Source organism: Amphiura filiformis, chromosome 2, assembly GCF_039555335.1.
Source record: "Amphiura filiformis chromosome 2, Afil_fr2py, whole genome shotgun sequence".
NCBI lineage: Eukaryota > Metazoa > Echinodermata > Ophiuroidea > Amphilepidida > Amphiuridae > Amphiura > Amphiura filiformis.
This window is the reverse complement of record NC_092629.1, coordinates 70,257,622-70,284,439: the sequence shown is the minus strand read 5'-3', so window position 1 is coordinate 70,284,439 and position 26,818 is coordinate 70,257,622. Positions and strand designations below refer to the sequence as shown.

General features: G+C 36.8%; 2 protein-coding genes across 2 annotated transcripts in view; one reads left to right on the top strand and one right to left on the bottom strand.

The window, feature by feature from the left end:
• The window catches only part of LOC140146567 (uncharacterized), a 385,394-nt gene that overhangs the window by 330,781 nt on the left and 27,795 nt on the right, over positions 1-26,818 (bottom strand). The window lies entirely within an intron of this gene.
• Positions 1,563-20,602, top strand: LOC140146566 (uncharacterized). The gene is made up of 2 exons (XM_072168439.1): positions 1,563-1,940; positions 15,919-20,602. The coding sequence occupies exon 2, from the start codon at positions 15,933-15,935 to the stop codon at positions 20,181-20,183; it is 4,251 nt and encodes a 1,416-aa protein (XP_072024540.1). The 5' UTR covers positions 1,563-1,940; positions 15,919-15,932; the 3' UTR covers positions 20,184-20,602.

Sequence of the window (26,818 nt, the reverse complement as noted above, 5' to 3'; positions counted from 1 at the left end):
CATGTATTGCTGATATCAGGTAGTTTATCAATGCTCACATCTACTGCTGATATCAGGTAGTTTATCAATGCTCACATCTACTGCTGATATCAGGTAGTTTATCAATGCCCACATTTACTACTGATATCAGGTAGCTTATCAATGCCCATATCTACTGCTGATATCAGGTAGTTTATCAATGCCTACATCTACTGCTGATATCAGGTAGTTTATCAATGCTCACATCTACTGCTGATTTCAGGTAGTTTATCAATGCTCACATCTACTGCTGATTTCAGGTAGTTTATCAATGCTCACATCTACTGCTGATATCAGGTAGTTTATCAATGCTCACATCTACTGCTGATATCAGGTAGTTTATCAATGCCCACATTTACTACTGATATCAGGTAGCTTATCAATGCCCATATCTACTGCTGATATCAGGTAGTTTATCAATGCCTACATCTACTGCTGATATCAGGTAGTTTATCAATGCTCACATCTACTGCTGATTTCAGGTAGTTTATCAATGCTCACATCTACTGCTGATATCAGGTAGTTTATCAATCCCAACATCTCCTGCTGATATCAGATACTGCTGTCTATTTTCATACAAAATGTAATACTACTGAAATTTTCATATATGCATGATCAACACCATGCACAAATGTAAAAAAATTGCAATACTACTGAATTTCTTTCTCAAAAATCTTCCAAATTTGCAGCTTTTTAGTCTTGCCTATAAACTTAAATAAAATAAATTATTTATTTTCATGGAATTTCACAGAATTTAGAGCAATGCCAGATTGATTCTTTTTTTATGAAAATGTCACAGATCTTACAAATTTATGGCAAAACAAAATTATTATTTGGTCTTGCTAAAAGGATAAAGAGACAAAAGAGGCATATTATGGGTGTCAGTAACAGCGGATACTGCACAATATGAGGAACTACATAATGTATATGGGGAATTCCCATGAATCACTCAGTATTCTGTAACTAAAGAGATGCAAAAGGCTGCCTTGAGGATATTTTGAATTAACAGAATATGCAATGAGATTTGTAATCAACAATTACAGTGAATATTTAGGGATGTTAGGGTGAACAAGCTAATCTCCAGTCAAAAGAGAGAGAGAGAGAGAGAGAGAGGGCAGTGAGGGAGAGAGAGAAAGGAAAAAAGTAAAGGAATAAAAGAAAGAAAAAAGAAATATGCTTAATACAAAACACTTTCAATAACATAATTGATGATCAAAAATAACACAAGGCAGCTTTCCATGGCATCATGTCTTGTTTTGCAACTGAACTTATCAAATTTACAATTATGTGTAGGTGGTAGTGAACTTTCCATTGTGAGGAAGGAATTGAAAACAATGGGTTGGGAATGGGTTGGCTGATATTACCTTCCATGATTTACATTAATAGTATGTGGGTGCAAGGTGAACAATTGTGTATAATCAAGAAATGTGAAATCAAAGTTTCTTTGTATTGTCATGGAGGTATATAAATAATTTATATACCTCCATGGTATTGTATATGGATGATCAATGGAGCAAATTATAACCTGATTGGATGTGAACTATTGGGCTATTCTAGTTGAAATCCATACAACATAGATTTCAAATGGGCTTATCTGAATGAGTGATCCATTTGAAATTCACACTCTGTGTGTGGACAGTTAAGGCATATCTGCCACAGGGGGTGTATGGATTTCAACTGGAATAGCCCAATTTTGCCTTGACATTAAAAATACACATCACCAACAGACTGAACACAGTTGCTTGATTTGAAGACATGCCTGGTACCAATATTAGCGGTTACCCTGGCATCGAATTGACATTGAGACTACATACATTGGAATCACACACACTATTGGACTAGCTTGGACAGTACCACTTTGATCTGGTCACAGGTTGTCAGTATCTTGGACTTTGTGATTGTAGGATATCAAACATTGAAAGGTAATACTGCATTGTAAATCATTTAAGATTTAGTAATTTTGTGCAAGTCATTTTCACGCTACAGTCCAATCTCTCTTATCCAGCAATCACGGGACCAAGGACTGGCTGGATAAGTGAAAAATCCAGACAAGTGAATTATATAATAATTCTGCATTGAATGCCTGAAGTTCTAACATTGAGACAGCAAAAAGTTACTCAAAAAAGGGGTAATAACACTGAAAGATGGTATTTGAGTGCTGCAACATGGTTCATGTCCTTCTAAATTCTTTAGTGCATGAAATAAAGCTCTCAAAGCATTAAAAACATGAAGATAACATGTTCAAATAACAGAGAGATTCATATAAAAAAGATCCGGATATTGAGGTTGGACTGTACAATAATTTCAAAGAAATTTAGCTTGTTTTCAATTTCACTTTCAAGTTGACTTTCACACTAAATAAACTTTATTGTTGTGTAAAATATTTTAATAAAGGTTTTCCCAGAGTATTTCGCACTTGTGTCATTGATTTTCGTGTAAAAGACATTTCAATTTCGTCCCGAAAAATCTTTGAGCCAGGAACTCCACTTCAATTTCACTATTGTGCCATTAGATTTCAATATTGTAGCATTATATTTTGTGTTTGTGTCATTGATTTTCGTCATGCAGTTCAAATTCGGAACAATCCCTTTCGCAAAAGCAAATTCGTCATTTGTCATTAATATTCATTATCGTTTTATTTAATTTTGTCTTATAGGCCTATATACAATATATATTGGTCTGTTTTGGTCTGTTTTTGTTTCAAACATTTTTATATATATTATATCTTTTACTTTTGCTTTTGAGCTCATATAATGTAGGCTTTAATTTCAGTTTAATTTTTGATCCAATAAATTGTTACAAAGATTATACATGTTAAAGAATATTCTTGAAATTGATTTAAGTCCAAAACATATTTAAGCAACTTTTTGTTGGGGATTATTCTGGATTGCTTTTATTGTATGCAATTCTGTCATGACCCATTCCATGTCAACTCAGGGATGTGCACCGCAGCACCTCATCAATTTTTTTTCTTTTTCTGTGTGGTGGTAGATATTGATGAGAAAGTAAAATCCTGAAAATTTGAGCTTCATACTCCATTTCGTTTTCACGTGGCATCAATTTGAAATTTAGGGGGGTCAGCATAAAAAATGTGTCGCAACGCGAAAGACGATGTTTGGAGGTCCATAAATGTATAAAGGGAACCCTTTAAAACTTTGAAAAGTATGTATCCAGAGGGTACATTAAATCATTTTTACATGTAAATCAAAAATGTGTACAACTCTATGGAGTAGGCAAACCTAACTGATGTGTAAAAGATATCGAGACCTCAAAGCAATATCTCTCAGAAATGTTGTCCAAGAAGTCAGATCTCAACATACCTGAAATTGATGGTGGGGCAAATTGTCTGACATTGGCCCTTTTCAGGGGGTCAACTCTTATCAAAAAGTGGTTTTATGGGTAATATCTCAGCTAAATGTATTCTAATATGCTCAATATTGATAAGAGTAATGTCCTACCAAAGGGCTCTGTCAGAAAAATGGACAGTAAAATTATTTTTATTTTGGAGTTCTGACGCCATTTCAAGTTGGTCCTGGTTGGACGGTTGCATTTTGAGGGCCCTATATCTTTTAAAATAAAGAAGTTACAAGTTTTTGATGCCAGATTTGAATTCTACACAAAAAAGTACCCCAGGATACATACTTTTCAAAGTTGTAAAGGGTTCCTTTATACATTTATGGACCTCCAACATCGCCTTTCGCTATGCTACACATTTTTACGCTGACCCCCTAAATTTCAAATTGATGCCACGGAAAACTAAATGAAGTATGAAGCTCAAATTTTCAGGATTTTACTTTCTCATCAATATCTACCACCACACGGAAAAAAAAAAAGAGGTGCTGCGGTGCACATCCCTGAGTTGACATGGAATGGGTCTCATTCTTTCTTTATTTGATATCATACATTACAATGGCTATTTTCAGGCAATTCCATGGAAACTTGTGTTACACTTTTGGGCATCCTTTTGCATACTTTATGCTCCAGCTTGAAAACTCATTTTTTTGTACCAATGGGACAGCTGTGAAAAACGGTATCTCCTGTTATGAGCAGAGGACATGCTAAAAAGTTTTATTTTGATAATGTCCTAAAACAACAACAACAACAACAACAACAACAACAACAACACAAAAAAAATATACCTTACAAAGATGTGCCCTTCAGATCTTCACACTAACTCGCCAACAAAATGGTAACTCGTGCTACAGTTTGTCCGCCCAAAAAGATATGGAAACGAATAAAGTAATGACAAAAAAAATAAATAAAAAACATGAAACCATCATAGAATTTCAATATTCCAAAACAAAAAACCAACATTAAACAAAACCTTAATGAAGATGTGCAAAGGCGATCCAAAATTTGGCCAAAAACAGCCTTTTCAAAGAAAATTCATGGTAAACATGTAAGATGACTTAATTTAAACAGCATGTTAATCTCTTTCAATTGATCCAAAATTTGCTTGATGTTTTGGGTCATGTGACATGTCCCTGTTTGCTTGGAAATTCCCACAGTATCACAACAACAAGACAAAAAAATATACCTTACAAAGATTTGCCCTTCAGAGTTTCACACTAACTCGCCAACAAAATGGTAACTCGTGCTACAATTTGTCCACCCAAAAAGATATGGAAACGAATAAAGTAATGACAAAAAAAAAAACACCCTGAAACCATCATAGAATTTCAATATTCCAAAACAAAAAACAAACATTTAACAAAACCTTAATGAAGATGTGCAAAGGCGATCCAAAATTTGGCCAAAAACAGCCTTTTCAAAGAAAACTCATGGTAAACATGTAAGATGACTTAATTTAAACAGCATGTTAGTCTCTTTCAATTGATCCAAAATTTGCTATTGTAGCACTTGTAGCTTTGAAGTTCTGTATATTTTTGATGTTTTGGGTCATGTGACATGTCCGTTTGCTTGGAAATTCCCACAGTATATATTCCTTCAGATAAATTGTAAATTTATATTTGTTTTGTTATTCTTTAACGTTACTCTTTTCTTTATAAATTTCTTATGATCTTTATGTGTTTTCTTTCATTTTCTTATATAATTTTATGACTATAAGAATTCTAAGAATAAGATCTTCAACATAAACTAAAATGAACACTGTCCTTTTAAATAGTCATACATTCATTTAACACCTGACGAATATAAATGACAAATGTGTTAAAATGAATGACAAAAGACTAAATTGCTTTTACGATTCAGTAGCCATCGCCACACGAGACAAAATTGAAAACAAATTTGACAAATATCAATGATACAAATGTGAAATATAATGATACAAATATGAAATTGGTTTTGAGTTCGATTTTTTAGGATGAATTTAAACTGTCCTTTTTATGAATATGAATGACATAAGTGCAAAATACTCTGGGAAAACCTATATTTTAAAATTAATTTTTACAGTGCAATGATTTGTCTCAATATCCATATCGAGGGCTTAGTGCAAGAAAGGCCTGTCTGCATAGCTGCCCTATAGACATTTGACATTTTTGCATTCTATTATTGTACACATCTAAAAATATGACACCTGGCAGCTATTGCAGATAGGGCTTTCCTCGATATCTGTTTTCATAATTCTGAACTTGAGATTATACATATGGGGCCTACCTAACTTGTGATGAAATTTGGGTTCAAAATCTGTTAGAATTTGTCTGAACACAGATTTTAGGGGAACCTTTTCAATACCATGCCATAAAAAGTGGTAGAAAATGGTATGGAAGTTGCCAAATAGTCATAATTTCCTGTTTGCTGCACTTGCATGGCAAGAATAGATAATTTAAGGTTTTAAATTTTTAGACTTTTTGATATGGCAAAGATTATTTGACATGTCAAAAGGGAGGCAAAGATTATTTGACATGTGTGCCCTGAGTAATTTAATTTAATTATTTAGCTTCGTTTACAAGCTGAAAGTATTTCATGAGATGGGAAACCCCCTTGCACTTGCAAGAGTTGATCTGTAACGTCATTTTGGGATTCCCCTCAAATTATTGTAAACAAAGTCAGATCTATGTTTGGAACTTGGAAATCCCCAGTTCAGAGTATTGCACCATAGGAAAAAAACACAGGAAGTGATGTAATGTGAAAGGTTAATGTGTATAATTAATCTTGGGAAAATCCCTTGGATTGTGAAATGGAGATCATTTTGGAAACTCCCCCCAGGAAGTAAATGTGACAGAATGGTCTATTAATAGATTGGGAGTATAAAAATGTGAGAGCTTGAGTTTGCTGATAACAGAATGTCATGGGAGATTGTAAAACTCCACATGTGTGTGTCGGTCTTCGTGCTTCCAAAAAGAAGTACATTTTAACCAGCTTATACATAGCCAATAATTGAGCTATTTGTAATACAAACGAAGGAGATTTCAAGTACACAAATGTGCTCTTCCTCATCAAAGGATTAAAGTTCTTCTGTCGAATTGCTGGAGTTTGCTGGGTTTATAAAAACCACACATCTGTCAAATACAGCGGAGCAGTGTTAAAGAAGCCTGTTCCCTGGAGAAAGAGTGATTGGTTTGGTGAAAGAAACACCATATTTGGAGAAAGCAGCGCAAGGAGATATATTTTTGGAGAAAGCAGCGCAAGAAGATAAGTGATTGGAGAAACCAGCATCGTTTTCGTGTGAGGATTTCATACGCAAGTATATTTATAAACGCAAGTGTACAACAGACTTCGCTGATTTTCGCAGGACAAGTGAATAAGGATATATACATCAGTCGTCCAGAACATTGCAAGAACTCTAGGATCACCAACAAGAAGACCGCAGGTTAAGTACTGATAGAACAAGGCGGTTCTCGAACCACGAGTCTCGTCTGCTTTCGCGATCGCCTGCTTTTACAATTACTTTTGGTAGAAGTAAATGAACCTGCAACAACCCATGGCGATTTGCCTGTTCAATTTGAGCTTGATTGGACCAATATTGGAATTTGACCTTTGATCCCTAAATTTTGGTGGGTCTCGGCTGGGCACAATTACCTGGCTGATGGTGACTGTACCCACCAAGTATCATGCCCATCCGACAATTTTTACTAATTTGACCACAGATGACCCCTACTGACCCCAAAATGACCTTCCAAAAATTAGGCTCTAAATGTTGACTGTACATGTCATGCCCATACAACAGTTTTTAGTCATTTGACTTCAGATGACCTCTGAGTGACCTCAGATGACCTTGCAATGACTGTCCAAAAATTTGGCTCTAAATGATGACTGTACCCACCAAGTTTCATGCCCCTGTGACAGTTTTTAGAAATTTGACCACAGATGACCCATGGGTGACCTCAGATGTCCCTGAAATGACCTTCCAAAATTTTGACTTTAAATGTTGACTGTAACCACCAAGTGTCATGCCCATGGATGACCTTCAATGATCCCAAAATGACCTTCCAAAAAATTGGCTCTAAATGTTGACTGTACCCACCAAGTTTCATGCCCATACAACAGTTTATAGTAATTTGACCTCAGATGACCCCTGGGTGACCCCGAAATGCCCTTCCAAAAATTTGACTCTTAATGTTGACAGTGACCACTTAGTGTCATGCCCATACGACAGGTTTTAGTAATGTGACCTCAGATGACCCCTGAGTGACCTTGGATGACCCTGAAATGACCTTCCAAAAAACATGACTCTAAATGTTGACTGTACCCACCAAGTTTCATGCCCATATAACAGTTTCAAGTAATTTGACCTCAGATGACCCCTGGGTGACCTTGGATGACCCAAAATGACCTTCCAAAAATTTGGCTTTAAATGTTGACTGTACCCACCAAGTTTCATGCCCATACGACAGTTTTAGTAATTTGACCTCAGATGACCCCTGGGTGACCTTGGATGACCCTAAATTACCTTCCGAAACCTTGACTCTAAATGTTGACTGTACCCACCAAGTTTCATGCCCATATGACAGTTTTTAGTAATGTGACCTCAGATGACCCCTGTGTGACCTTGGATGACCCCGAAATTACCTTCCGAAACTTTGACTCTAAATGTTGACTGTACCCACCAAGTTTCATGCCCATACGACAGTTTTTAGTAATTTGACCTCAGATGACCCTTGGGTGACCTTGGATGAACCCGAAATAACCTTCCGAAAATTTAACTCCAAATGTTGACTGTACCCACCAAGTTTCATGCCCATACGACAGTTTCAGATGACCCCTGGGTGACCTCGGATGACCCCAAAATAATCTTCCAAACATTTGACTCTAAATGTTGACTGTACCCACCAAGTTTCATGCCCATACGACAGGTTTTAGTAATTTGACCTCAGATGACCCCTGGGTGACCTCGGATGACCCTTTTTAATCTTCCGAACGATTTGACTCTAAATGTTGATTGTACCCACCAAGTTTCATGCCCATACAACAGTTTTAGTAATTTGACCTCAGATGACCCCTGGGTGACCTCAGATGACCCTGAAATAATCTTCCGAACATTTGACTCGATGTAGCACCCCAAAAGAGACATTTTTGACATAAAAACCCGTTTTAGACCTTTTTTGGAAAAATGCTTCCTTCACCCTAAAAAGGTGGTTTTAAATGTTCAGTTTCCTATCTTTTTGTACATGAGAGACATTCTTCAAAGTCTTTTTTGGCCTAATAACTTGGCCTACATGACCGAAATTGATATAATGCGCAATATAAAAACAATATTTCATTAAATTTTTGACCCCCCTCAACTTCGAGTGTGTGGGAGGGGGCCACATGGGGGGGGGGTGCTAGTGTCCATGAAGGCTACATTGTATGATAGACCATTTTTGACATAAAAACCTGTTTTAGACATTTTTTGAAAAATGCTTCCTTCACCCTAAAAAGGTGGTTTTAAATGTTCAGTTTCCTATACTTTTGTACATGAGATACATTTTCAAAGTCTTTTTTTGGCCTAATGACTTGGCCTACATGACCGAAATTGATATATGTAATGCATAATATAAAAACAATATTTCATTAAATTTTTGGGAGGGGCCACATGGGGGGGGGGTACTAGTGTGCATCCTCTGGTCATACTACCCCTACCACATTATGTTGACCGTACCCACCAAGTTTCATGCCCATCGACAGTTTTAGTCATTTGACCTCAGATGACCCCTGGATGACCTTGGGTGACCTTGACGCACTAACCAATACAAACTTGTTCTGTCTGGGGTGAAGATGCACCCACCCACCAAGTTTGAAGAACGTATGACCCCTAGTCTCCGAGAAAATAGGTTTTTGCATTTTATGCATAAATTATGCAAATTAGGTACTTAATTACCATATTTTGCGCTGAAAATCGAATCGGGTTGAGATCCTCTGGTCATACTACCCCTACCACGTTTCATCATCATAGGGCTTAGGGATCTTACGAATCCCCCAGATACAGCTCCACAAGGCGGATTTCTTCAGATTTCCAACCATATTTGTAGAATCGTTCCGCATAAATTATGCAAATTAACAACTAAATGCGCATACTTTTCGCCGAAAAGCTAATCAGGTGATCAGCAGATGTGTCAGGTTTCGTTACCATGCGCCCGACGGATCTTGAGATAGTCTGTCCACAAACTCCGCTATCAATTTGCACTGATTTGCGCATAAATTATGCAAATTAGCTATGTTAATTTGCATATTTTTCCCAGAAAACATACGGTTACGGAACAAACTTGGATACCCTTCCTCCCACCAAGTAGCGTTGCCGTAAGTCTTACGGTTCCCCAGATACAGCTCCGGACGGACACACATACATACACACCCCCCACACACCCCCCCCCCACACACACGCACGGACAGACAGAAATAGTAGAGAGCTTGCGAAATGGAGTTACTTTAACTTTAACTTTAACGTCTAGAGGATTATAGAGGATTATGTATTCAAAACCACTCTGCCATTAAAGCCGCTTGAAGTTAAAGTTAACGCCAGAATCTATAGTGTGCCGTAAATTATGATGAAAATACGTCATAATTAAAACAATGGTTTGCATATTTCCTCATAGACTACATAATTACCACTTATGTATTGTCTAGTTAATAGACCAATTATTGGAAATCTAATTTGGTTTGGGTAAAAACATGCCACATGATGCTAAAATTACTGATTGAATTAGATCAAAATAAATTTTGTTCCAAACGTCACACTTGATATAATTTGTGTGTGCTCATGGCGTACACCAAATCAGCTTATGGAACCAAGTTTTTGGCTTGACTTCAACGCCAAGGGGATTAAGTTCCAGTAAAATGGACTGATTTTACGGGACCCAGCAGTGTAGTGAACTTCGGCGAATTGCAGCTACTGTGAACATTTTTTACAACGTTGGGTGTCTTATAATTACACCTCTATATAACCAAATATGTTTGTACTGTTCAGGTATTTTATTTAATTATTATTTTATTCATTTAGGCCTACAGTATGTACCCCAATTCAGCAGAAAGCTGGTCTAACATGTGCCACGTTATTATAACGCATATTATAGGCCTATGGGTATTGTATGTCAACCAAATTATTCATTATTAAAAGAGGAGGCCTATTTGTTACAAAAAATAAGAATGTCAGAAAAGGAGCATCCAGAAATATGTTGGTTGAAATTCAAAATTCTGGGAGTTTTTAAAGAACAAAACCCGGGAACAAAATGAGGATCATTCGGGGAGATATATTTAATTCGATCAGAATGCAAAGAAGAGTCTTTGCCCTCCTAAAAGAAAACTCCTGGCAACGCCACTGGGGAGTGGGAAAGTGAGGATAGATGAATAGATGGAGGGAGGGGATGGGATATGGAGAGGTGGTGATGGTGGTGGGGGGGGGGGGCTAGGGAGAGCAAACAGATAAAATGGGCTTGTGTCCTGATGGAAATATAAAATTGACAAAGCTGACGTTTACTGGAATAATAATTGAGCTTTTATTATAATAATCCGGGACAATAATATAGGCATATCACAAGAATATTTAATTGAAACATGTTTAGAAGTATAATATTAGCGTATAGCTCATAACATAGGCCTAATTCCCATTGCATTGGTCATCGCCAAGAGATGTAATCCATGTTTATTCAAACTAAGCGCCTATTGTATTAAGTGTTACCAACAAACCACTTCAGCAAACAAAAGGGAGAAATTTGATGCAGTCGCTTTTACATACCCTTCTTTTGATCACCCATTGATACACTTCCCCTAGTTTAAACAAGACGCTGTTGGTACAGAAACCAATCTGACGTTAGCGTTGAAGTGAAGTTGAGCAAGAAATCGAATCGATATTTTTGAAGTTGCCGTTAAAGTTCCAGTAACTTCATTCCGCAAGCTCTCTAGTGATTACTAAGTCCCATCCTGAACAAAGTTCAGGCGAGACAATAAAACTGTGATTGTGTGATTTTATTGTATATGCAATTGTTGTTATATGTACCAATCATATTTAACTTTCAATTTAAGACTTAGATTTTGTTAGCTTAATCAAACAGTGTATTTGTATTGTGCATCCGTGTGAGTTTGGGTAAAAGGTGATTTTGGCATTCCAATAGGGAAGTGTAATAATTATGTTATCTGTCATTGAAGCCAGTTGCAAAGTGGCTGGTTTTGATGTGATGGGTCTCAATTTTATTTTTGTGTGCAAATTGAGGGCGCTATTTACATATATTTTGAGTTTAATTTAGCCCAATAATATGAGTGATTTCTTTTATTTCATGCCAAAAAGTTTTTAGAAAATTTCTTTGCTATTTGTTACTCATATTTCTGATGTTTAAATGTCATTATACTAGTGTCTACCCCTTGTAAAGATGCAAAGAAGAAAGATAAAAAGCACCATTAGTGTTCAACTTTGCTTAAAAATACAGTTCTACATGCCATCAAACAACTGTGACCAACTTTCATGAACCTGCAACAATCTATAGAGATCTGACCCAGGATGACCTTGAATGACCCCAAAATGACTGACATTTTTGGCTTGCTACAGTGATCGTTCCCACCAAATTTCATGAACTTGCAACAATCTATGGGGATTTGACCACAGATTACCCTGAATGACCGTGACATTTTTGTCCTGTAATGGTGGTCGTTCCCACCAAATTTTATAAACCTGCCACAATCAGGCCCGTAACCAAGGGGCTGAGGGGCGGCCAAAATGCGCCAAAAGTCCAATTTTTTACCCAAAAAGTCCCATTTGCGAGCGTAGCAAGCAAAAAAATGGGGGTTTTTAAGCCTTTTTGGTCATAAAAGTCTGACAGTTTTTACTAATTTGACTTGAGATGACTCCTGGTGACCCCAAAATGAGCTTCCAAACATTTGGCTCTAAAATGTTGACTGTACCCATCAAGTTTCATGCCCATACGGTGGTTTTTAGTAAATTGACCTCAGATGACCCGAGTGACCTCGGATGACCTTAAATGGACCGTCTAAAAATTTGCCTCTAAATGATGACTGTACCCAACAAGTTTCATGCCCATGCGACAGTTTTTAGTAATTTGACCTTAGATGACCCCTGGGTGACCTTGGATGACCTTCCATAAATCTGCCTTTAAATGTTGACTGTACCCACCAAGTTTCATACCCTTACAACAATTTTTAGTAATTTAACCTCAGATGACCACGGGTGACCCCAGATAACCCCAAAATGACCGTCCAAAAATTTGGCTCCAAATGTTGACTGTGCCCACCAAGATTCATGCGATATGCCCATACAACAGTTTTAGTAATTTGACCTCAGATGACCCTGGGTGACCCCAAAATGACCTGCCAAAAATTTGAATCTAAATGTTGACTGTACTCACCAAGATTCATGCCCATACAACAGTTTTTAGTCATTTTACCTCAGATGACCCCTGGATGACCTTGAATGACCCTGAAATGACCTTTCAAAAATTTGGCTCCAAATGTTGACTGTACCCACTAAGTTTCATGCCCATTCGACAGTTTCTAGTAATTTGACCTCATATGACTCCTGGGTGACCTCGGATGACCCCAAAATGACCTTCCAAAAATTTGACTCTAAATATTGACTTGGCCCACCAAGTTTCATGCCCATACAATAGCTTTTTAGTAATTTGACCTCAGATGACCCCTGGGTGGTCTCGGATGATCCCGAAATTACCTTCGAAAAATTTGACTCTAAATGTTGACTGTACCCACCAAGTTTCATGCCCATACAAAAGATGTTAGTAATTTGACCTCAGATGACCCCTGGGTGACCTTGGGTGACCACAAAATGACCTTCTGAAAATTTGACTCTAAATGTAGACTGTACCCACCAAGTTTCATGCCCATACAACAGTTTTTAGTAACTTGACCTCCGATGACCCCTGGGTGACCTTGGATGACCCCAAAATGACCTTCCAAAAATTTGGCTCTAAATGTTGACTGTATTCACTAAGTTTCATGCCCATACGACATTTTCAGTAATTTGACCCAGATGACCCCTTGGTGACCTCGGATGACCCTGAAATGATGTCAGGTGACCTTGACCCACTAACCAATACAAACTTGTTCTGTCTGGGGTCAAGATGCACCCACCCACCAAGTTTGAAGAACGTGCGACCCCTAGTCGCCGAGAAAATAGGTTTTTAGCTGTTATGCATAAATTATGCAAATTAGGTACTTCATTACCATATTTTGCACTAAAAATCGAATCAGGTCAAGACCCTTTGGTCAGGCTACCCCCTACTAAGTTTCATCATCATAGCGCTTAAGGTTCTTACAAATACCCAGATACAGCTCCACAAGGAGGATTTCTTCAGATTACCAACAATATTTGTAGAAGCGTTCCGCATAAATTATGCAAATTAACAACTAAATGCGCATACTTTTCGCTGAAAAACTAATCAGGTGATTTGCAGGTGTGTATCGTTCCTGCCACTAGGTTTCGTTACCATGCGCCAGACAAACCTTGAGATAGTCTGTTCTCCACAAACTCCGCTATCAATTTGCACTGATTTTCGCATAAATTATACAAAATAGCTATGTTAATTTGTATATTTTTCACCGAAAACATACGGTTATGCAGCAAACTTGGATATCCTTCCCCCCACCAAGTAGCGTCCCCATAGGTCTTACAATTCCCCAGATACAGCTCCGGACGGACACACTCACACCCCTCCATCCACACACCCGGACAGACAGAAATAGTGATTACTAAAGTCCAATCCTGAACATAGTTCAGGCGAGACAAAATGTCCAAATCTTTTTCAAAATCAGCCCCAAAAAAATAAATCCTGGTTATGGGCCTGGCAACAATCTATGGCGATTTGACTTCGGATGACCCAATAATGATCTTGACATTTTTGTCTCACTACAGTGGACGTTCCCACAAATTTCATGAACCTGCAAGTTGTTCCCACCAAATTTCATGAACCAGCAACAATCGATGGTGATTTGACCCCGGATGAACCTGAATGAATCCAAAGTGACCTTGATATTATTTTTTTCCCAGGGTGGTCATTCCCACCAAATTTCATGTACCTGCAGCACTCTATGGCAATTTGACCTTGGATGACCCCAAATGTCCCCAAAGCGACCTTGACATTTTTAGTCTCACCATGGCGGGCCGTTCCCACCAAATTTTATGAACCTGCAGCAATCTATGGCGATTTGACCCTGGATGACCCTGATTGACCCCAGAATGATCTTTACATATTTTTGTCTCACTATGGTGGTCATTCCAACTAATTTTCATGAACCTGCAACAATCAATGGCGATTTGACCGCAGATAATGACCTTGCGATTAAGCATATTTTGTGCTGAAAATTTAATTAATCAGGTTGAGAACCTCTGGTCGTGCTACTCCTCACCAAGTTACATTACTGTACCCCATACGGATCTCCAGATAATCTGTTCACAAAGTATTTTGATTTATATGCATAAATTATGCAAATTAGGTACTAAATTCTAATCAGGTCGAAACCCTCTGGTCATGCTACCCCCAAGAAGTTTCGTCATCATAGCTCATACGGTTCTCAAGATAACATGTTCACAACTTTTTCCAAACACACATACACCCCTACTTAATTAATTAGGGCCACTAATTAGAAAAGTTGATTAGGGCCCTAATTAATTATGCAAATGGAAATTTGCCAAACGCGACTGTAGGTTTGTTGCATTTCATGTTTACTACCCATATACCAAGTTTCAGTGCCATACCTGTTCTAATTGTATCTGAAAACTTTACTTTGCATAATTCATGCATATATAATTAGAAAATTATCTGGCAACACTGCATGCCTAAAATAAAGAAAATGAAAATAAAGTTGTTGCCAATTTGTTGGTTTCGCGCCATTTTGACAGGCCATATCTCGAGAACCGAATGTCCGATTAAAATAAATATTTTAGTTTTGTAATCAAGAGAGCACGGACTTTCACATATTTAAATTAGAAAAAAATCTATATCCGATAGCGCTACCTTAAGTCAAACTAAAATAGGTTTCATCTGGCAAAACTGAATGAGGCCACCGTGATTAAATAGTTAGTCTTAAAGCTCCTCAAATTTTGAAAACCTAATGCGGAATGCACTTTTTTTCTTCATTTTATTTTTTTTTTTTTATTGTCCATGCATGTCTCCTTCTTGAAAAATATCTCAATGAAATTGACAGGGGCAATGTTGATAGTACAGTGTGTATAAAAGAATACACACGCATGGTTTTACTCACCGGTTTTACTGTTTTGAATACCAGCCTTTTTAGCTGACGATGTCTGATGTGGGATTGTTTTGGTGGGTTTAGGCCTAATAAATGAAAAAAAAATGAAAAAAATTAAAATTTTATACATCCAGCTAGAATAAAGCTGGCAATTTTACAAATGCATGTAGGAGCTTTAAGACTTTAATCATAGTGGCCTAATATTGTTTTAATTCAAGGAAATTGGTTCTGTTTTTTTCTGGAAGCAGGAGTAGATTGATCTCCTGATTCATATTTGCATAATAATTGTATTTCCTGTTTTGTGTTTAGGACATACACGTCTCATGATGAAGGTAATCTGGTCATATCAGTGCCTTGTATTGTTTACACTCTGGATGATATGCATAGAAATCGCAGCATCTGAAGCAACCCACGATACTATCAGATGTCCGCAGCAGGACTTCATTCTCTGGCAGAATGAAACAATTACAATTCACACGTATAAGAATGAAACTTGTAACTTCACTGTATCCTCATCCAATTACCAAGGAATAACAGTGAATGTTCTTCATTCGTCCTCATGGTCTATTTATGACTACTTCACTCTGCAGGAAGCTGGAGAAGATTGCTTCAATCAATCTTATGGCTGGATTGGATCCTCTCAAGAACCATGCGCGATAGTACTGAATTGTAGCACTATGTATATCAACATGAGAGCTTCTTCTATAGTTGAAATACAGAGTATTTGGATACCACCATCAAATAGAAATGTTTTGCGTGATCCAACTAATCTCCAAGAATCCCATAATACTCTTTTCCATCTGTGTGAAAATATCCAGATCTTTGATGATATTTTTCAAATTCAATATTATCCATTTCCATATTTTCAACTAGAAGAGTTCAATCCATCTCTCAAGATAACTTTAACAGGTGATCCATACTTCAGACCAGAAGAATTACCTGGATTTGACCTTGGCCTTCCAGATTACACACTTTTGGCTGAATTCCCACCATGTCCAATTGGTTGTTTTTGTTCCCTAAACTTCCAATTGTTTCTCACCGATTGCCCTGATATACCTGTTAACAAAAACACAATGCTACTATATCAACCTCCTGATATAATTCTCGCGAACTCAACCACACTAGACCTCTCCAACAGACGAGTTACTCAAGTAGAACCCAACACCTTCTCCAATCTAACGGATGTGATCATTTTGTTACTGAGTCGTAATAACATTAGCACAATTGAACCAGATATTTTTAAAGGTTTACAAAACATTCATACACTGGATTTGTCTTTTAACCAAATCTCAAGTATAGAAGCAGGCTCATTCTTACATTTGTATACATTAAAACGATTACTCTTAAATGTGAATAAGTTATTGTATATCTCACATAGTTGGTTAGATGGTTTAGTAAGTGTACAAGTACTGTATTTAGGTGGTAATACTATCAATGATGTAGAATCAGACATATATTCTGACATGGAAAGTTCACAAGTCTTGTCAATAACTGATTCCCAATTATCCCAAATTGAAAACCTTCCCAGTGAATTGCTTTTGTTAGACCTTTCCTCAAATAATTTCTCAAGTTTTCCAATTGATCTTCCAAAGAATTTGACTCATATATCATTTGATAATAATCAATTTTCTCTCCTCAATCAAACAAAATTTTCATCCACTCTGATATCACTAGTCCTTTCAAACAATGACATAGTGTCCATTCCAAATGATACATTCAGTCATCTTCAAAAATTAAAACGTCTGAGGTTAAATCATAATATAATAGAGATAATACATATTGATCTGCTCCAGAATTTGACAAAGCTAGAGGTATTAGGTATGAGTTACAACAGAATTGAATCATTACCATTGGGGGTATTCCAGGATCTCCATTTATTGCAAGAACTTTGGCTAAACAACAACAAACTGAAGATGATTCACACTGACCTTTTCCAGGATCTCCATTTATTGCAAGAACTTTGGCTGAACAACAACAAACTGAAGATGATTCAAACTGACCTTTTCTATGGGTTGACAAAGTTACAAACATTAGATCTGGGCAACAATAACATTGAATCATTAACAGTGGGTGTATTCAGAGACCTGCAATTATTGCAAGAGCTTTATCTGTATAACAACAAACTGAAGATGATTCAAACTAACCTTTTCTATGGCTTGACAAAGTTACAGCTATTATATATGCATCACAATAGCATTGAATCATTACCATCAGGTGTATTCAGAGATCTGCAGTTATTGCAAGAGCTTCATCTAAATAACAACAAACTGAAAATGATTCAAACTGACCTATTCTGTGGGTTGACAAAGTTACAGATATTATATCTGGATAACAATAGTATTGAATCATTACCATCAGGTGTATTCAGAGATCTGCAGTTATTGCAAGAGCTTTTTTTAAATAGCAACAAACTGAAGATGATTCAAACTAATCTTTTCTATGAGTTGACAAAGTTACAAACATTAGATCTGAGCAACAATAGTATTGAATCATTACCATCAGGTGTATTCAGATCTCTGCAATTATTGCAAGAGCTTGCTCTAAATAACAATAAACTGAAGACAATTACACTTGACCATTTCTATGGGTTGACAAAGTTAGATCCGAGCAACAATAGCACAGAATCGTTACCATCAGGTGTATTCAGATCTCTGAAGTTATTGCAAAAGCTTTGGCTGAATAACAACAAACTGAAGATGATTCAAACTAATCTTTTCAATGGGTTGACAAAGTTGCAAATATTAACTCTTAACACCAATAGCATTGAATCATTACCATCAGGTGTATTCAGAGATCTGCAATCATTGCAAATGCTTGGTCTAGAAAACAACAAACTGAAAATGATTCAAACTGACCTTTTCAATGGGTTAACAAAGTTACAGACATTAGGTCTGAGCAACAATAGCATTGAATCATTACCATCAGGTGTATTCAGAGACCTGCAATTATTGCAAGATCTTAGTCTGGGAAACAACAAAATGAAAATGATTCAAACTGACCTTTTCTATGGCTTGACTAAGTTACAGGTATTAGATCTGGCCATTAATAGCATTGAATCATTACCATCAGGTCATACTTCAGGCAATCTATTCTTGAATAATGATGTGCTTAATACATCTCCTCCTACTTTATTTAAAGACCTCACAAACTTAAAATCACTCTTTCTTCACGGAAACAGGTTGACTGAAATTCCAGAAGACCTTTTTCACCAATCTGGAATGTCATTACAGCTATTAACACTTAGTGCAAACAAAATTAACAACATTTATTCATATCAGTTTGCAAATTTAACAAATTTGAAGGTTCTGGATCTTGGTTATAACACATTAAATCAAATCCACAGTAGATCCCTGTATGGTCTAACCAAATTAAAATACCTTGACCTTGACTACAATGATTTAACAAAGGTTACCAAAACCTCTTTCACAGGAATGACTCTGCAAGAGAACAGCTACCTTATTGTTGACAACCCTGCCATATGTTGCTTTCTTGAACCATCAAACCGGTCCCAATGTGTTCCAAGAAATCAAAAGTCTCCTTACTTGACATGTAAGCAGCTTCTTCCCTCTACTGAGGTTAAGTGCTGTACATGGATTTTTGGCTTTTCTGCTTTGTTTGCAAACACATTAGTTTTAATTTGGGGTTGTCAAAAGATAATAAAGTCTAAATCAGCAGATGAAAAAGAAGTGAAGCAAATTGTTTTTATCACAAATTTGGCTCTAGCAGACTTGCTTATGGGTATTTATTTGTTAGTAATTGCATCGGTTGATCAATACTATAATGAGTACTTTCCTCTGCATGCTAAACTGTGGAGAAAGAGTGTGCTTTGCAAAGTAGCTGGATTTCTATCAGTCTTATCAAGTGAAGCATCCCTTCTTTTTTTAACCATTATATCTGTTGATAGACTATGGGCATTTAGAAAAATTGTTATAACTCATAAGCTTTTCGGTAAAAGGACACAAGTATTGCTGGCAATATTTGCTTGGGTTATTGCTCTTGCATCAAGCATTGTGCCCGCTATCCTTAATGATGATAAATTATATCAATTTTCTGATGTATGCATTGGGTTACCATTAGTAAGAAATAAAATATATAAAGGAGAAACTGAAAGCATTACGATATCTTACAACTTTGATAGACGAGACGATATTGTTCAGTTACAAACATTTACACAAATTGGCTCACGAAGAGGAAACTACTTCTCAATTGGTCTTTTTCTTGGGCTGAATTTTCTGTTATGTTTGATGATTGCAATATGTTACATACTTCTATTCATGAATATCTGGAAATCCGGCTTTGCACTGCTTAAAACTGATTTCAAAATGGCTATAAAGATGGGTGCCCTAGCGTTGACCGACCTCATGTGCTGGTTTCCTATTATCATCTTGGGTATTCTAGCACAGACAGGAGTAAAGGAACTCCCCCCTGAATGGATCCCATGGATTACAGCATTTGCTTTGCCGATCAATTCTGTACTCAATCCATTTCTGTATGCAACTATAGATCGTGTATCAAAGCATTATGTAGAACCAACACACCCACATGGTTACATTGATATGGAGACTATGCTGTAGTCTCATCAATCATGTATCAATAGGACTTTCCTCAAACATTGCTATATTTGATATACAATGTACAACCTGAATATTTTGTAAATATAAATAAAATAGTCAAGTAGAGAATGAATCCCCTTTATCGTAAAGACGGCCAGTGCATGACCACTAAAATCCACTAAAAAAAGGGAGATAAAGATAAAGAGAGAGAGGTGGGAGAGACAGAGGTGGGAGAGAGAGAGTGAGAGAGGGGAGGAAGAGAGAAAGAATGGAAGAGGAGGAATGAAGTCCAGAAAGAAGTATAATCCATCTCAAATAACCTGATGGTGAACAAGACGTCATGGGTGTGGTGCCAATCCCGGCATACTTTCCAGTGTTAGGTGCGTTGTACAAAACATGCACCCACCACATCTTGATTACGCTATCGCCCCAGGTGTGGATACAGGGGCCTCAAATGATTGGGATTGTCCCACTTTCAGGGAATAAAAGAGGAATGAAAAGACAGAACAAAAGAGGAAAGAGAGAGAAAAGTAAAAGGAGGGAAAATAAAGTGAAAAAAAAGAGAATGGGGAGATAAAGAGAATTTGGGAAAAGAAAAAATTGCAGGTAATTGAGTAAGTCTATGCCTAAAAGTTGAGCCTAATTAACTGTAAATCCATACTAACAATGGCATAGCATGAGTCATCCTATGGGGGCGACCATGATTGGAGGGAACCGGGCCTGATTGAGGGGGGTACAGTACAAGCCATTTTATGCAATTTTCCTATATATTCATGAGCATCATTTACAGCCACCTGGTGCTCTGATGAAGCTGCCCATTGAGCCACCTGGCAGGCTAATGATGTCGCTCTTTGAACAAAGAAATATTTGGCAACACTCAGCTCACAGATATTGGCAAGACTTAATATGCAATCCATGTCTATAATTATAATACTCATGTAATTGTTCTACTCTTAAGTTGTAAAGAGGGCTGAAACAACAACACTTTTGTAAAATGTAAATAACTTATTAACAACAATAAATTAAGCAAGTTTGCAAAGTATACGATTTGTAGAATGAACTTTTGCAAAACATCAAGGTGTTAATTTTCAATAATATAATTGATCTAGATAATGAAAATCGGTTTTTAGGTTGCTTCGACCAACAATACCTCGTCTACCCTTAATGTGACACGATCTGGTCCATGTAGGCCCAAAGCGGCAAATTTGAAATTGAGATAAATGCTAAAATATAGAGTAAAAAAACTATAAAATATAAGAAAATAGGCATCACAAAACTTCTTAAATTTAGAACCAAGTATGCTATACCTTTTTCAGTATATGGTATACTGAGGGGTATCCAAAAGTTTTGACATCCCCCAGAAGGAAGCGAGCTATATCGATGAAATTTTGTCAGTGTAATCACTGGTCCTTATGTACATTATGGTCCAAAAATGGTCTCATAAGTATGTTTACTTTCTTTACAGGTGGCGCTAGATGGGCAGTAGGTGCATAACCTGCAAGATGGTGAAAATTGAGGCACGCAGCATGATTTAGTTCCTGCATTTGAAGGGTTAGGCCTACAATGCTCAGAAAATCTATGATGAAATGAAAGCTATCTACGGTGATGATTGCCCATCATACGGCACTGTTGCTTTTTGGAAAAAAAATTCCATACTGGTCACATGTCCCTCACAGATGAGTCAAGAAGTCGACGTCCATCATTTTACGGATGATGCGGCCACAGTGAAAAAACTCAAGAAAGTGGAGGATCTTATCATGAAATGGATATGCGCCTACTGCCCATCTAGCGCCACCTGTAAAGAAAGTAAACATACTTATGAGACCAATTTTGGACCATAATGTACATAAGGACCAGTGATTACACTGACAAAATTTCATCGATATAGCTCTTTCACTTCTGGTTGATGTCAAAAACTTTTGGATACCCCCTCGTATGTTTGTATAAGATAATAATTATAGTAACTCAATTTTCAAAAATGCTTCCTTTGACCTCCATGGAGCATATCATGTCACAAATTAAAACTCATCATTTTTCACTCCTATTGATGGCTTTATGTTATTCTATATTTTGATGTAGCCATAATATTATATAGCGCATTGAGATGTTTTTTCAAATATTGTGAACTTTATGAGAAATGCTTAATGTATGCATGTGGGTAGGACGTAGGTGTCTATGACCCGTTTACACAGAGAGAAGTCGACTTCAATTGCGACATCGAATTCAGATTGCGACTAGGGATTAGCATACATTATTTCTTGCCAAGGTGTTTACACTGTAGTCGACTTCAAAACAAATTGTGAATTCGAATTTTATGCCATCACTTGCTCATGCTTCAAATTACCATCATGAAGTCGACTTCTAATTACATATTCGTTTACACTGCAAAAGTCGACTTTGAAGTCGACAAATGTTGCTCCGGGTCATCATTTGAAGTCGACTTCTGAAGTCGAGTTCAAAATGCGACGACCCTGTTTACACACAAATGAAGTCGAGTTCAAAGTCAACTAAAGTCGGCTTCAGGCTCTGTGTAAACGGGGTCTATGTGTGTATGTAGTAAACTGCTCAAATAAAGAAAGTACGCAGTCATGTAACCTGTTTTCAAACACTCATAAGTAACAACGATTGATACCAATTTATGACATTTGGTGCATTTTCAAAAGTTGCAAATCAAAACCATGCACGCGGTCGAAATTGCTTAGCATGGCAATGGGGTCAAGCTTGCTTGCCCACGATGGGCCCCTGTCGACTATCCCAAGTGAGCGCTTCATTCAATTGTTAATTTAAAACACATGGATTGCTACAGTGCTTTATCGATGAAAATTAGGGCACGATACGATCGATATGACCTAGCGGTTGTTTCAGGCTTTGTCAATGGTCGCGCTCTGCTTCAGCTGTACAGGTCCGCGTGGTCAGTTTTTGATTTGCAACTTTTGAAACTGCACCAAATTTCATATACTGGTATCAATCTCTCTGAATTTAGAGTGTTTGGTAGCAAATTTGGTATCAACTTGGAGCTAACAAGATTCTTCACACGACCTTATCAATTAAATTGACATAACAAGATCAGGTTTTGGTGTAGGACAGGTTACATGACTGCGGACTTTCTTTATTTGAGCAGTTTATATGTACAGTATGTAAAACAATCATAAGCTCCATTCAATTGTGTGTTAACTGTTATTCTTCTTAGTCTTCTCACTCAGTGCCCCCCCCCTAAATAAAAGAGGAAGGCGCTCCCTCTGAAAAAAAAAATGAAAGGGAAAATCAAAAAGGCAAAGGAAAAGAAAAGAGGAAAGGACACTGTTCCTTACCAAAATTCACCCCGATCATGGGCCAAGATAGTGTAAAATATCACATTTTTATTGTCCCAATAAAGCACTTTTTGAGCTTGAAGACTTGCAATGCAGAGTCTTTCTACAAAATGATGCAACTGGAATTTTTTTTCATCTTTGCAATAAAATGTTTATTTTGCCCCAACCAAGAAAGCTGGCTATCCCCTGTTCTCACTTGTATGTTATAGTACACAAACGTTTCTTACTAAAATGCACAATTCTGATTTTTGATCATTTGTTGTATAAGCAAATCACTGAAAATGCCCAAAGAAGATTATCACCACAATGCACCATGCTATTTGCAAAACACCCTAAAACTGGTTCCTGGTGCTTGTAAAATGTTGACTGTTACTTCCATCAGAATAAGCTTGCAACAACACCCTATATGTGACCAGCTCCAACAAAACCCAGAATAAGTCGCCAGACATATTTTTGAGTTACAGGTCTTTAAAGATGACATTCCCATAAAAAAAAATCTAATTGGAATTCTTAATTTCACTGTATTTGACTGTGGGACTATGTGGATTTTCAAATCCTTGAAAGTACTTATTAATCCCTATTCAATCCTGTGTAAGGCATGAAACTAATTGGTCCATTACTCAGAATAGCAATTTGGCAAAAATATCAAGGTATAATTTACATCTTTATTCAAAACATGAAATGTCAAACATGTGACTTGTTCCTGGTTTTGTCAGAGCAGGTCACACATAAAAAAATTAAAGGTCAAAAACCTTTTGTAAAAATAAAAAAATATCCGAAACCCTCTCATAGACTACCACAGTGTACCTACAGCTTTGAAGAGCTGATAACAAATTATCTGATCCAACAATTTTCACATAACATGCTTTTCTTTAAATAACGTGTTGTTGTAACTTTCCCATTTGGTATTTCATGTATAGATGTATAGACGAATCCAATTTCACACATTCCTGCTCCTCAATGGCAGCCATTAGCCGCGACGGGTACCCAACTATCCCACTTAAAATGTGGGATGATGTGGTCTTGAAGGGTATTATAAACTGCATTCTAGCACCCGTGTAACACATCGACAAAAGAATGATGACAGTTTACAACACAAAAGAATCTAACATCGAATCTTAAGCGGGTTTAATCCACCCAATTGGGTACTCACAACACCTGTTTGGTGCATACGGGTACCCAAATATGGCCGACCAAATCCTGAGCATGACTTGGCTCGTTGGATTCGTCTATAGAGCACATCATGAAGCCAAAATAAAGACAGCTGGCCACCCACAAAAAATCTGTGACTGTGCCTTTAATTAAAGGCATGGGCTATTATCAGTTGAAATCCATACACCCTCTGTGGAAGACATGACTTTAATCTCCCACAGAGGGAGTGTGAATTTCAAATGGGATTACCTGAATGGGTGACGTCATTTGAAATCTACACCCGTGTGGCAGATTAAGGTCATATCTTCCACAGGGGGCGTATGGATTTCAACTTGAATAACAAAATGTATATCGTATTGATGTAATCTTTTATATTTCTGCTTTCAACTTGTACAGTGTTAAATAATATGGAAGTCAAACATGTAAAATATTATTCCTAATGTATGTTATAAAAGCCCGGGGTGTGTATGTATGTAGTAGACCTATTTAAATCCTGGTGTATGTATGTATCTAAAATGCAAGTAATTGGAATGTTAGCCCTATATCTGCAACTTTTATCAGAAAATTTAGCAATGCTCATTTATTAGGCAGGTAGTTTATCAATGCTCACATCTACTGCTGATATCAGGTAGTTCATCAATGCTCACATCTACTGCTGATATCAGGTAGTATATCAATGCTCACATCTAATTGCTAATTAGAACAAATACTGTATACATGTTTAATTATTTACAAATCTGATGTGCACCTTTGTGTTATTAATATCAAACTACTAAGTATAGCATAGCTTTTGTGTCATTACTTACTTCAGTATAACTATGAACAATGATTTGGGTTTTTTTCTAAAACAAAATTGTGATTTATTCTCCAATCAATTTTTGAGTATGTCATAAGAGCATCCGAAGTACCTCTTTAGTGAGGTTGTTTCTGTCATTAAAAACATTTTGAAAAATATAATGTGTCAATAATGATTGAACATAATAAGTTAAATTGGGCTATTCCAGTTGAAATCCATACACCCTGTCATACATGGAAGACATGACCTTAATCTCCCACACAGGGTATGTTAATTTCAATCGAAGTTACCTGACTCCATTTGAAATCTACACTCTCTGTGTAGAAGATTAAGGTCATGTCTTCCAGGGGGTATATGGATTTCAACTTGAATAGCCCATTCTATATTTAAATGGGTACACATAGCCTATTTTCATCATCAACTCCTGGCACAAAGTATTCACAAATTTCACATCACTAAATATTTAAGAATGATTGAATACCTATCAAATTTGCAATACTGATGATTTCTGTTTTAAATATTTTATTCTTATTGTTTAAGAGAACAAAATTATTATCAAACTTGTCCCATGCATGAATTAATATATCTTATATCTCTAAGAATTTGTGAAAATAATAACCCTGCAAAAATAAAATCTTAGTGATTAACACCTGTATATATCATTAGATGTTTAATGATGCTGTAAATGTCATGAGTGTGTTTTGTTAAATACAGTGTAAGCATTCATGTACATGATATAATCAAGTGATATGAGGGAAGAGAACTTATTATGAGAGGTGACATTCTAGTCACAAAGCTGAGGACAGATTCACGTGACTACCGAACACCAGGGGAGGCACTCAACTTAAATTTTGGTAGGGGTGCGGAGCAGCGGCAAACTTTTGGAACTGAATTCGGGCAAAATTGTTTAATAACATTTAAAAAACAAAATACAAAAATAAATAATGAACCGAAATTTCAACATTTTTTGGGGGGTCTAGTGAACTAAAATTGGACCAAACTACAGGCTGTGGAGCTAAGAAATTCTAATTTTTTCCAAATTTAAGCTAAGAGCTACAGTTTGAGGCTAAACAACTTGAGCACGATTTCCAAATGTAGGTCTTCGGAACTACCGGAGAGCCTAAAAAAGGGACCCTTGACCGCTGCACATACCTGTACAACCGTTACATGTGAGTGCCCCCCCCCCCCTGTGCAGAGCACTGACATTCAAAATGTGATCCTCTATGGTTATGAGCTATGCAATGATGTAAATAAATCAGCAAACATTTACAAAAACATCTTTTCTCATATTTTCTTGATGTCCTATATAATTTATGTCGCTTTCACAGATTGTTTAATAACATTTGAAAAACAAAATACAAAAATAAATAATAAGTTATTATTTATTTATGACTTTC

Coding starts and splice junctions, on each gene's coding strand:
- LOC140146566 (XM_072168439.1), top strand. CDS start 15,933: ATGATGAAGGTAATCTGGTCATATCAGTGCCTTGTATTGTTTACACTC.